Here is a 14107-nt window from a genome sequence, read left to right as displayed (position 1 = left end):
ACATCAGGGGCCCCCTTTTGTCTCCGTCTGCCCCAGCCCACCATGGAATCACAAAGAATCAAGCATTCAAAGGCCAGAGGGATATGGGCCACGATTATACATTTCCTGAAGGATCGAGTGATACATTAGAATTCTAATGTAACTTTTTGTTTAGCTGCTGTACGGTGGTTTTATGTGGGCACCGTGTGGCGGCATTATTTAGGCATAGAGATAAGTGAACCAGAACCATATCATTTGGGGTTCGTACCGGACATCTAGTGTCCAGGGCTGAACTCCGAACATGGACTTCTCCTGGAAGTCTGTTTTACAGTTCAGAAAAACCCAAACTTTCACGGGTCCGCTCATCCCTTTTTACGTACACATTATTTACATACTGTACGGTGGTATTATTTTGGCACTGTATGATGCTATTCTTTAGGTATTTTACAGCAGCATTATCTACAGACTATATGGTAGTATTATTTAGACTTTGTATGGCGGTATTATTTAGGCACGGTTGTGCGTGGTGGTGTTATTTAGGGAATGTATAGTGACTTTTCTATACATTTATATTGGTAGTATTTAGGAAATATCGAGGCGCTGTATTTAGGCAGTGTATTATGTTATTATTTAGATTCTGCACGTGGATATTATTTAGGAACTGTATGGTGGTGTTATTTAGGGAATGTAGTGATATTATTTATACAAAGTATGCTGGCATTATTTGGGACTATATGACATTGTGTCTCTTCAGTATGGCGGTATTATTTAGGAACGAATATTTAGGCAGTGTATTATGTTATTATTTAGGTTCTGCATATTAGTATTATTTCACCACAGCATGCGGTGTTATTTACTCAGTATTTAGTAGAGTTATTTGGATGCTGTATGGAGGGATCATTTACACTGGATTTCCAAGATGGAACTAAGGTGGGGGTTAACTCCATGGAAATCTGAAATTCTGTCAGAGAGGCGATATCATCCAAAGACAATAATTAGGTTCAAAATGGAAACTGTTGACGTACCGCACAACATTCCGCATTAATAGAAAGAATGCATCCTTAGCTGAAGTACAGAAGTTTTTTCCATAGATGGCAATCTGAAACAGAAAGTGATTATTGGTTGTGTGTAATCAGGTCTGTATAACACACAGTAGATGCACATCACTAATTAATAGCATTTTATTTTATCTTAAGAAGCTCATAACTCAGAGCTGAATAATCAAAAAGAAAAACAAAAATCCTCCTGACCACCACTAGAGGGAGCTACGTTATATAGTGAACTGAATAATTACCAGTATGCACTGGAGCCATGAGCTCCCTCTAGTGGCGACTGCAGGAGCCAGAATGTTACTATTCATTTACAGCACAGGCAGAAGATTTGGCACTCAAGGTTTGAACTCAATGCTTATGAGGATCCTTGGGCCCCCTAATGCCTCAACTTCATTCCCCCAGTATAATATGCCACAATAATGTCAAAAGAACACCAAATAATAAAGCTACACATAGCATATCCTTAAATGAATGACATACTAACACACCATCCATATATACTATCACGCTATGTCTGAAAACAATATTGAGATTTGAAAGCAAAGGCTCCCAGTGGTGCAGTCTGAGGCTCACTGCTAGTGTTTCTGCCTCTCGTACTGCCAGTTCTCATTTTAGACTTCTATTATTGTCTGTAAAAAAAGAGTAATTCCAGCTGTAGAGCAAAGTAATGGCAAGACAGGTAACTGCATGTGATTGTATACAGTTGTATATATCCTCACCATGATATACGCATTCCTGTTTATAAACTTTATGAACTTTTCCAGGCACCAAAAGCAGCATTTTAGGCAGCACAATAGGAATTTAGCAAAGGAATTCTGGGATGCTGCAAGGAAAAAGATAATTTAAAAAAATTAAAATCAATCATAAGACAGTTTAGTATCTACTCATTGTGCCCCCACCACACGTTTCACTACTTCGCACCACCAGGGAAAATACCACTAACCCTTCACCACCATGCATTAGGTTTGGGCTTCAGTTCCCATTGCCCCCACATTTCTGTGACGAGGTGCCGATGGCTTCATAGGAGGATTCAAAGGAGGCCGTGACATGTCCTATAGACTCAGCAATACTGGAGCATTACAGTACAGAGAACACGCAAGTTCCCAATGGGGACTAAAACATAGAATGCAAACTAAATATATATATATGTTATTAAAAAAAAGTATATTAAAATAACAAAAAAATGGAATCACCCCCACTCTCTTCTTTTCAGTTAAAAAAAAGAGAAAAATATAACCTTATAGGAAACTGCTGCATCCATAAAAGTTTGATAACAAAATATAAGCTGATATGTTTAACCTATTTGGCAAACATCATAAAGAAAAAAAATGGAAAAGCCAAGGTTGCCGTTTTTTAATAAAAAGCTAAAAATATTTAGCCATTTAAAAAAAGGTAAAAAAACATGATACAAGTTTAATATCACTGTAATAAAACTGACGTGGGGAAAAAGAAACCTCAAGAAGAAGGGGAGAAAATTAAAGCGCAAAAAGGGAAGGGGTTAATGCCCCATGTATAGCATACAGAACACTGATATACATCCCGGCCTCGCAGGAGTCTCCGAAACTTTACCTTTAAGTTTATGGTCTAAATATTCCAATATGATCCGTATAAACTGTACGAGGGCCAGGATGAGGGAGCCGAAGGCCAGCGATCCCGTGTGATACCTGCGGAGACGGAGACGTCAGTGATCCAGAATCTGACGCGGAATCCTGGGGATCGGCCGCTGGAGAACAATCCGCGGCTTCAGGTCACTCATGTCGTCGTATTTTACCTTATTGCTCGTCCGAAGGATGAAAAGAGGGGACAGGTAGGGATGTCGGCAGGTTTCTTAAAGGCCCAGTAATAGGAGGCGAATGCCCCGGCCAGAGTGCACTGCCCCAGAGCGATGGAGAAATTCACCAACCACAGGAACACAAAGACGTTACACAGCTGGAAGATCAGGATGTAGCGATAGTAGAAGCTTTCACCCCCGTACAGCGCAAATGTGCACTGGGCCCCCGGACACAGGCGGCTCACATTGCTCGTGTTGAATGTCTAGAAGATGATAAATACAGAGAGGGATCAATGATGGAGAAGTGCGGACAGTTCGGTAGTGAGAGGGGCACGTACATAGGAGAAACCGTGCCGCGATTACAGACATTGGCTGCACCCCACTGATACACAGGACACGGACACCCTGAAATCAGGAGGTATCCTAATAAACGGGCAGCAGCTAAATGCATGCAACCTAACGGAGATATCAGCGGACACTTCACCTGCACCGAAAGCCAAGCAACCAGATCTGAGCACCAAAACCATTGCACCCGCTCCTCAGCACCAGGACCACTGCACCCAGATCTCAGCACCAGGACCACTGCACCAAGACCATTGTACCTGGACCTCAGCACCAAGACCAAAGCACCCAGATCTCAGCAACAAGACCACTGCACCAAGACCATTGTACCTGGACCTCAGCACCAAGACCACTGCACCCAGATCTCAGCACCAAGACCACTGCACCCAGATCTCAGCTCCAGGACCACTGCACCAAGACTACTGCACCAAAACCTCAGCACCAAGACCACTGCACCAAGACCACTGCACCCAGATCTCAGCTCCAGGACCACTGCACCCAGATCTCAGCACCAGGAACACTGCACCAAGACCACTGCACCAAAACCACTGCACCAAGACCATTGTACCTGGACCTCAGCACCAAGACCACTGCACCCAGATCTCAGCTCCAGGACCACTGCACCAAGACTACTGCACCAAAACCTCAGCACCAAGACCACTGCACCAAGACCACTGCACCCAGATCTCAGCTCCTGGACCACTGCACCCAGATCTCAGCACCAGGAACACTGCACCAAGACCACTGCACGAAAACCACTGCACCAAAACCATTGTACCTGGACCTCAGCACCAAGACCACTGCACCAAGACCACTGCACCCAGATCTCAGCACCAGGACCACTGCACCCAGATCTCAGCACCAAAACCATTGTACCTGGACCTCAGCACCAAGACCGCTGCACCAAGACCACTGCACCCAGATCTCAGCACCAGGACCACTGAACCCAGATCTCAGCACCAAAACCACTGCACCAAAACAATTGTACCTGGACCTCAGCACCAAGACCACTGCACCCAGATCTCAGCACCAAAACCACTGCACCCAGATCTCAGCACCAAAACCACTACACCAAAACCATTGTACCTGGACCTCAGCACCAAGACCAAAGCACCCAGATCTCAGCACCAAGACCACTGCACCCAGATCTCAGCACCAAGACCATTGTACCTGGACCTCAGCACCAAGACCACTGCACCCAGATGTCAGCACCAAGACCACTGCACCAAGACCACTGCACCCAGATCTCAGCATCAAGACCACCGCACCAAGACCATTGTACCTGGACCTCAGCACCAAGACCACTGCACCAAGACCACTGCACCCAGATCTCAGCACCAGGACCACTGCACCCAGATCTCAGCACCAAAACCATTGTACCTGGACCTCAGCACCAAGACCGCTGCACCAAGACCACTGCACCCAGATCTCAGCACCAGGACCACTGAACCCAGATCTCAGCACCAAAACCACTGCACCAAAACAATTGTACCTGGACCTCAGCACCAAGACCACTGCACCCAGATCTCAGCACCAAAACCACTGCACCCAGATCTCAGCACCAAAACCACTACACCAAAACCATTGTACCTGGACCTCAGCACCAAGACCAAAGCACCCAGATCTCAGCACCAAGACCACTGCACCCAGATCTCAGCACCAAGACCATTGTACCTGGACCTCAGCACCAAGACCACTGCACCCAGATGTCAGCACCAAGACCACTGCACCAAGACCACTGCACCCAGATCTCAGCATCAAGACCACCGCACCAAGACCATTGTACCTGGACCTCAGCAGCAAGACCACTGCACCAAGACCACTGCACCCAGATGTCAGCACCAAGACCACTGCACCAAGACCACTGCACCCAGATCTCAGCACCAAGACCACTGCACCAAAACCATTGCACCTGAACCTCAGCACAAAGACCACTGCACCAAAACCACTGCATCAGGACCTCAGCACCGAATCCTTTGCACCTGGACCTCAACATCAAGATCATGTAACTAAAATGGCTGCGCCAAGAGCACTGTCCCAGGACCTCAGCAGTAGGATCACTTACCTCCGGGGCACAGACCATGCCCGCATACTGGCAGTGGCTCTTATTGGCCATCACTTTATATACAGCCTCTCCGGAGGTGGCCAGGAATCTAGGACTTGGAGTTAAGGACAAACATTTCCTCCTTCTCTGTGATCTTTCTCATATTTACCCCTCGTCTCCGCGCCCCGATCCGGGCTCCATAATGAAAGCTCCGGAATATTGAGGCGACAGAAAGGATACACGGCGGTGACGGCCCAGTACGAGATACAGATGGCGATAAGGATGAAAGTGATGATTGGATAGAACAGGGTGGACATGATGTATCCAATAGCCCTGAGGAAGAAAGTGAAACATTGTTACATTCTATCTGATATCTGTCTTATATATGTCTCTATATAGTAACTATCCATATACGATACGATACACGGTATTGATCCCGGGGCACATTGTAGCATCTTTATGTATCCACCTATCTCTCCCTACACATGTATCTATCCCGCTATCTGATCTTTCCATAGCTCTCTATGGTAAGTACACGGCGCCCTCATCTGGTGACAGTCGGTATACGCCTGTAGAGGACAGGAGACACTTTATGGGACTATTAGTGTGGTACGTCGCCCACTAGTGGCTTCTCACAGTATTGTTTCCCACACCTTGTGGTCAGACTACAGCATCAATACAGTCTATAGCCCTGTACACACTGCACCTCTGTGATCTTCGTTATTTTAACCCCTTAACAACCAGAGTGTTTTGGCCCTAAATGACAATTGATGTCTGTTCTGGCAGCTTGTTCTTTCTTTGGATTTCATTTAATAATATTTGTATAATTTGCGCACAACATCTTGTTTCTCTGCTACTTTTATATTTTGCTGTTGTCTACTGGACCTGGGTCATTGATAAGAGCCACCAGGATAAATCCCGTGGTGTGGCGGATCCACTGCCTCTGTACAGCGCTCATTCTTGTTATGAGGTTGCAGAAGTGAAGACAGAAAAGGACACGACTTAACCTCAGGGAAGATTTCAGGAGCTATAACCCCACATTAAACGTCCCTACGTCGTTTTTTTCCTGGGGTCCCCCATAAACTAATCCGTGAAGGCTGAGCAAGCAGCTGCGAGCTGTTAAAAGCCTGGGAACATTTTGGGATATTGGCCCCTTTCCCAGATTATTAACATCAGCCCCCAGCAGTCGGCTTTCCCTCAGCTGGTTATGAACATTACATGGGAACCCACGCCATTTTTTTAAATTAATATTTATTTAATACACAGTGTACACAGTGGGTGCTGAATACAACTTCTATCATTGTCTCGTGGTCGCCTGATGGCAGGGAGAGCAGGCGACAATGATTAGAGCTGCCTCCAGCACCCGGCACCTGGGAACAGCGTGAACTGTACCCTTTTTCCCAGGCGCCGGTATGTGTCACACTGATGTCATCAATGTGTAAGTGTGCGGGGCGTTTTGCGGCCCGTGCTGCTGTTAAACAGACATGTCAGAGTGTTTTTCCCACGGACACACCATCCGTGGAAACACACCGACATGTGCACATCACCATTCATTGTTCTGTGTCTACGTGTGCAAGTGTCTCCGGTACTTGTGAAAACTGTCACCACACATACGGGAGACACTGAAATGTGAAGGCGCCTCATACATACGCCTCCTGCATGCAGTTGTGTACCCCAACCATCATACACTGAGCAACGCGGAGCCACAGTGCACAAGTTACTGCATCCTGCAGACAGCCATGTGGGACGCTGCACCACAAACTGATTTATCATCATTTTTAGCATATGATTTTTATTATGTGCACCGCCCTGGAAAAAACACACTGTACACAGCCGTAATTTTTGTATACGGCGGTTCGGATATGCGTCAGTACTGTCATGTGGATCCTGAATACTTTCACATGCATGACGCCTCGTGTGTAGTGTGCAGCCCAGGGTTCATTACCTGCTCCCCTCCTGTAGGAGCGCGATGGCGATTCTGATGCGGTTTCTTAAAAAGATCAACATAAGGATGATGATAACTTCAACAATGCAGAGAATGATCACTGGGAAGAAGAACAGAGACAGTGACTGTGAGAAAACTGCAGACAGCATCTTTGCCCCTATTCTGACTCATGGGTATGTAGAACGCAGTGGTGCCTGGATAGACCTATTCTTTTGGGCGCTTCCGTATTGACCTGTACTCACGTTCATACCGATTTATCAGATAGCTTAACTCAGCCACGTTCTCATGTAAGAAGACTCCAGGAAAAGAGGATTGCTTTAACCGAAATTCTTGTATTATGATGAAAGTAGCAGGTAAAAAGGAATATTCAACAGAGGACATGTAATAGGATGCATACAGATATGGGATGATGACAAAATGGAGAATAAGGGCGTGAACAAACATACATCACAGGACTACAGTGAGAGAGTTGGGACAAAATAAAGGGAAAGGCAAACTTCTGCCTAGAAAGAAAGGATGGAACACAAACAATGCAAACATTAAATGATTTCTCAAGTCGTGGGACATGACACTCCCCGTCTGAAATCCTTGGATTTCACGATGTCCGTAATTTTTCGAAGTCGTTCGAACCTGAAAAAACAAGAGGAAGAAAACATGCATGCAATAATAAACATAAAAGATTTTTAAGTCCAACTCGTTGTTGTTGACCCGTAGATCACACCGAAAGATAAGTTCAAGTATATAAAACCCATCTTCAGATTGGGGAAGCCGCAAACATGCAAACTCTTCCACCAACCCAGAATCCAATGGGAATGTTAAGGGTTCAATCCAATGGAAAATGTCAACATTCAATAAACTGGGGAATGAGGAGGAATGCTCCCCGCCGTGAACAACGTCCAGGAGCATGTTCAGTTCATGTGATGTCCTCCTTTCGTAGAAGCAGCACGAGTTCAGTGACCGGGCGGAAGAAGGTTCGGGTAGAGCCCCCTTTTGTCACCTTAACTTCTACCTTACGAGTCTTTCCGTCCTCACCGGGTAGGACTTTGGTGATAAGTCCCATTGGCCAGTCATTACGATGAGCCTCTTTGTCCTTTAAGAGAACAAGGTCTCCTTCTTGGAGATTGGGACTGGGCGTCTGCCATTTGTGACGGTTTTGAAGCAAGTGTAAATATTCGGTCTTCCAGCGATGCCAAAACACATTAGCCAGGTGTTGAACTTGTCTCCACTGACGTTTGTAAATGTCCTTGTTATCGAAATTCCCAGGTGGGACTGTAGCGGCTCCAATCTTCTGTGTAAGGAGTGTAGCTGGAGTAAGTATCGTTGGAGCATCGGGGTCGGATGATACTGGAACCAAAGGTCTAGCATTTATTATGGCTGACACTTCTGCGAGGAAGGTGACCAGAACTTCATGAGTAAGGGGAAGTTTATGGTCCAGCAACATGGAGTCGAGGATCCTTCGTGCAACACCAATCATGCGTTCCCAAGATCCACCCATGTGTGAAGAGTGTGGAGGGTTGAATACCCAAGTGCATCCATTGTCGGACAAGAAGTTGTCAAACTGCAGTTCCTTGCAGGCTCCTACAAAGTTTGTGCCGCAGTCGGACCGGAGTTGTTTGGCAGGTCCCCGGATGGAAAAGAATCTTCTTAGGGCATTGATGAAGCTGGAGGTATCCATGGATTCAATAACCTCGATGTGAACTGCACGGATACTGAGACAGGTGAATAGGACAGCCCATCGCTTACTGTTCGCGGCTCCTCCACGGGTTTTCCTGGTAACAACCGACCATGGCCCGAAGACGTCTACACCAACATATGAAAACGGTTGGTCCATGCTCAGTCGATCTGCTGGGAGGTTCGCCATTTGTTGTTGTTGGTGTTTTCCTCGTAACCTTCGACACTTGACACATCTATGGAGAACTGAAGAGACGCACCTCTTCATTCCCATGATCCACAAGCCAGCAGACCTGATGGCACCTTCAGTAAGATGTCTGCCTTGGTGCTGTACTCGTTCGTGATAGTGCCGAATCAACAGAGTAGTGACGTGATGTCGACCTGGAATGATGATAGGGTTCTGCTCCTTATCGTATAGGTCTGATTTACTTAAACGTCCTCCCACTCTTAGAAACTTGAGATGATCGACTACTGGATTCAAGTCGAGTAGAGTGCTGTTTTTGGACACGCTGACTCCCTTGGTAATACTGCCAATCTCATGTGAATATTCTTCTTGTTGCACACACCTGATGATAACTTGTTCAGCATGGTCTATGTCGTCGGCAGTAAGACGACTCTTACACACGTGCCAACCATGGCACCCTGAGGGCTTGTCCTTTGTAAAACAGCGAGCAATGTGAATGAGACGAGCTACAGTTCGTACAACGGAGGACCAGCTTGAAAAGCGTTCAAAACGATGAGACTTCAAACCTTGCCTAGATGTCATTGAAGTATAGTGAGCAGAGATAGTTTGTCTTATCTCCTTGTCAGATTCTGGTTCCACCAGCTCATAAGCATTTTTGGTGTTGTTCGCACAGAAATCTTCGTACAGGAGACTGGGAGGCGTCAACCACATGTTGTCACCAAGCTTAGAAGCAGCTGCGAGTCTTGTACCTCGGTCGGCTGGGTTTAAATCGGTGGAGATGTGATGCCACTGCTCAGGGGTAGAAAAACTTCTGATGCGCTCAACTCTGTTGCTCACATATGTATAGAACTGCTTTGTTTGGTTGTGAATGTACCCGAGTACCACCCTGCTGTCAGTGTAGAAAGTAAAGGAATCAATTGTAATGTCCATTTCGTCTTGTACAACTTCAGCAATTTCTACTGCCAATACCGCAGCACAAAGCTCGAGTCTGGGTACAGAGTGTGCAGGCTTTGGAGTTAATTTGGCTTTACCCAGGATGAAACCACAGTGTACCTTGTTAGCTCCTAAGGTCATCAGATAAGCTACTGCGGCTATGGCTTCTGTAGATGCGTCAGAGAAAATATGGACTTCTCTTCTGATTGCAGTCGAAGGTGATCTTGGAGAATAACAACGTGGGACTTGGAGTTGCTCTAAGAACTTCAGAGACTTCTTCCACGCCTCCCACCTTTGCTGTTTCTGAGTTGGGAGCGGGGTGTCCCAATCCGTGTTCTCGGCCGTAAGCTGTCTTAACAGTATCTTGCCTTGAATAGTGATGGGTGCTACAAACCCGAGAGGATCATAGATGCTATTTATGACAGATAGGACTCCTCGTTTGGTAAAGGGTTTGTCATAGGGTGACACTTGGAAAGTGAAGGTGTCCCGTTTGATATCCCACAGTAGACCAAGGCTGCGCTGTGTTGGAGGAACATCGGAACCCAAGTTGAGGTCCTTTAGGTTTGTGGCATGGTCCTCAGATGGAAACGCGTTCATTACCTCTTGACTGTTAGAGATAATCTTGTGGAGTCTGAGGTTTGATGTGGATAGCATTTCCTGTGTTCTGGAGAGTAGGTCAATTGCATCTTCGCTTGTGGGCAAGGACTTGAGCCCATCGTCCACGTAGAAGTTCTTCTCTACAAATTGCCGAGCATCGGAACCGTACTCTCTCTCACCTTCCTGGGCTGTCCGTCTCAGTCCATAGATCGCCACAGCAGGTGAGGGACTGTTGCCGAAGACATGGACCTTCATCCGGTAGTCTATGACCTGATTGTTGACGTTGTTGTCCTTGTGCCATAGGAACCTAAGATAGTTTCTGTTGTCTTCTTTCACAATGAAGCAATGAAACATCTGCTGAATGTCGGCCATTATGGCAACAGGTTCTTGTCTGAAGCGGATCAATACTCCAAGGAGGCTGTTGTTCAGGTTGGGCCCAGTTAGGAGCAGGTTATTGAGAGAGAGGCCTTCAAACTGAGCACTGGAGTCAAACACCACTCTGATCTGATTAGGCTTGCGAGGGTGATAGACACCAAAGGATGGAAGATACCAACATTCTTCTCCCTCCCTCAGTGGTGGCGCAGGTTCAGCATGATTTCTGTCAAAGATGTTCTGCATAAAGTCAATGAAATGCTTCTCCATCTCTGGTTTCCTCTTTAGGGTACGCTTTAAGGATGAGAACCTTGCAGTTGCTTGCTGCAGGTTGTTCGGCAACCTCACTCTTGGGAAACGAAAGGGTAAAGGAGCTACCCAACTGTTGGAGTCGTCTTGAACAAATTCTTTATCCATAACCTTTATAAATTCTTTATCTTCCCTTGTGGGTGCCAACTTGTTGTCATTACTTGTGGAATCGAACACTGATGACCCGAGGTTTTCTTCCCAGGACTGGAGTGTGTTCATGTTGTTGAAGGATTCCTGTTGCCACTTGGTGTTGCTCACTTTCTCTTTCACCCAGTAGTGATGTGGGCATGGTTGGAAATGGGTGCTGCGACCATTTGACAAAATGTGTGTCTTGTAAGAGGAGATGTTGTTAGGTCTCTTCATCTTGTGTATGCAAACATTGCCTATGATTACCCAGCCTAGATCTAAGCGTTGGGCAAATGGTGCATCGTGTGGTCCATTAATTTGCTGACGCACCTTGTGCAGCCGGAGGATGTCTCTGCCTAGCAGAATCAGGATATCTGCACTGTTGTTGAGGGCTGGTATCTTGTTTGCTATCCCCTTGAGATGTTGGTGATGAAGAGCAGCCTCTGGCGTTGGGATCTCTTCTCGATTGGATGGAATCTGGTTGCACTCGACCAGTGTAGGTAACGGTATCTCGACGGTGTTCTCGAGAGATGTCGCTGTAAGACCACTGGCCCTTCTCCCATAAACCTCTGTAACACCACTGCAGGTACCTAAGGTGTAAGGGTAGGCATTTCCCTTTAAGTTAAACATATCAAAGAGTTCTGACCTTGCAAGTGATCGGTTGCTCTGATCATCCAGAAGGACGTACACCTTCACGGCTTTCTCTGGGTGACCGTTGGGATATACGTTCACCAGGCAAATCTTCGCACAGGACTTGTCCCAGAGGTCTTCTCCGCAGACTTCTGTGCATGAAGAAGATATTGTGGTATGGCTTGCAGTTTGAGCTGCGTCCTCCCCGCCATGGCTCGTGGTGGGGGAAGGAGTAAGTGTAGAGTCAGGACGGAATGGGTGGAGTGCTTGTACGTGGTCCTCACTGTCACACTCCATGCACTTAATTGTAGTTTTACAGTCTTTAGCAAGGTGTTCAGTAGAAGCACAACATCTGTAGCATACCCCGAACCTCTTTAGAAGCTCCTTGCGTTCCTGGAGCGGTTTCTTCCTGAAGCCGATGCACTTTTTTAAGGGATGTGGCTTCTTGTGGATGGGACATTCACGATTTGGGTTCTCTATCTTTTCACCTTTGTTACTCTTGTCTGGGGCTGGTGTTGGTAAGGGAAGAATATCCGTCTTCTTCACTGACACTGGACCTCTGCGGTTTCTGTCGTTCGAGCGTGCGCTGACGTATTTAGAAGGAGGTGAAGCTGGGCCACTGGATTCTTGGTAAGAAAAGCTTGGGTCGTTCTTGCGCTCTGCCACGTCTTTTATAAACTCACAGAAGTAGGAGAATGGAGGAAATGACACTTGATGGTCTTTCTTGTATTTTGACCCTAGTGTAGTCCACCTTTCTTGCACGTTGTACGGTAGCTTGGAGATAATGGGATTTACTCCACGAGCAGTGTCCAGGTAGCTGAGGCCAGGTAGGTGGGTGTCTGCCTTGGCCAGCTGGAGCTCTAACAGCAAGTCACTGAGCTCTAGGAACTTTGAACTGTCCTTGCTTGATATCTTAGGAAAACTCTGTAATCGCTTGAACAGTGCGTCCTCTATGGCTTCTGGACTGCCAAAGTTTTTCTCTAGTCTTTCCCATGCAGCCATGAGACCAGCCGTTGGATTACTGATATGTACAGACCTGAGTCTCTTGACACGCTCGGTGGATTGTGGTCCTAGCCATCTGATTAGCAGGTCCAGCTCTTCGGCAGCAGTGATGCCGAGGTCACTAGTTACGGTTCTAAAGGCATTTTTCCAACCTCTGTAATTTTCAGGTTGGTCGTCAAACCTTGTGAGACCGGTTTTAGTAAGTTCGCGGCGAATCATGTACCTTGCGAAGTCGGACATGTCTGTTCTTTCTGACTTAGGATGCACGAATGTGGGCTGAGCGGTGTTGTACATAGGAGTGGAGACGTCTTGGACTTGAAACGTGGGTAAGTATGGAGTGGCATATGCATTTAGTCCAGCAACCGGTTTGGTGGGTATAGTCTCTGCTACATGCGGAGCTGGCACTGTGCGGTTGTCGAGAGTATAATGACCTGCCGGTATATTGGGTTGCGTGTAGATAATAGCCTGTGGAGTTTGATGAGATGCAGGGTCTTGGCGCATACTGGAATACGAAGGAAGTTCAAGTTTGGGAGCATTGTACTGACCTTGAGTGTAGGGTTCTGTAAGTTGATCGGCATCCTGGTGTCCTGGAGAAGCATGAACGCCATCAGAAGTGTTAGTGATGATCTGCGGTTCGCCATTTTGGCTTAGCACGTAGTCTCTTGTGCGTTCAATAGGGTCCTCCGCCTCCACTTCACACAAACTGATGCTGTCTCTTTGACTCCCACTGATAGCTCGCTCCAGGATCCTTAACTCCGCCATGGCTGTTGCGTGCTCACATTCCTTCTCCAGAGCTTCCTTGCGTGCTGCATCCGCATCCATTTCTGCTCTCTTTTGTGCTGTGGCTGCATCCATTTCTGCTCTGGCTGCTTCTATTTCTGCTCTCTTTTGTGCTGTGGCTGCATCCATTTCTGCTCTGGCTGCTTCTATTTCTGCTCTCTTTTGTGCTGTGGCTGCATCCATTTCTGCTCTCTTTTGTGCTGTGACTGCGTCCATATCTGCTCTCCTTTGCGCAAAGGCTGCTTGTATCTTAGACGTTTCTGCCTTAGCACGTGCCCTTATAAGCTGCTGGCTGAGAGTGGAATATTTTGATGAACTTGACCTAGATGAGCGTTTTGAGTGCTTAGACGATTTGGATGAGCGAGATGAT

At 46.8% G+C, this 14107-nt stretch overlaps 1 protein-coding gene across 5 annotated transcripts in view; it reads right to left on the bottom strand.

Moving 5' to 3' along the window:
• Window positions 1–14107, bottom strand: part of SLC44A5 (solute carrier family 44 member 5) — a 117416-nt gene that overhangs the window by 20138 nt on the left and 83171 nt on the right. For all 5 annotated transcript variants that reach the window (XM_077277570.1, XM_077277567.1, XM_077277568.1 and 2 more), the window contains exons 12-18: window positions 7134–7233; window positions 5429–5521; window positions 5210–5297; window positions 2803–3065; window positions 2601–2695; window positions 1751–1854; window positions 1005–1078 (exon numbers count right to left, since the gene is read on the bottom strand). In XM_077277570.1, the coding sequence (XP_077133685.1) occupies window positions 1005–1078; window positions 1751–1854; window positions 2601–2695; window positions 2803–3065; window positions 5210–5297; window positions 5429–5521; window positions 7134–7233 (817 nt within the window). The remainder of the gene's footprint in view (window positions 1–1004; window positions 1079–1750; window positions 1855–2600; window positions 2696–2802; window positions 3066–5209; window positions 5298–5428; window positions 5522–7133; window positions 7234–14107) is intronic.

This window comes from Ranitomeya variabilis, chromosome 8 (assembly GCF_051348905.1).
Source record: "Ranitomeya variabilis isolate aRanVar5 chromosome 8, aRanVar5.hap1, whole genome shotgun sequence".
Taxonomy (NCBI): domain Eukaryota; kingdom Metazoa; phylum Chordata; class Amphibia; order Anura; family Dendrobatidae; genus Ranitomeya; species Ranitomeya variabilis.
Note: the sequence above shows the minus strand (reverse complement) of the source record. Positions and strands in the feature narration are given on the sequence as shown.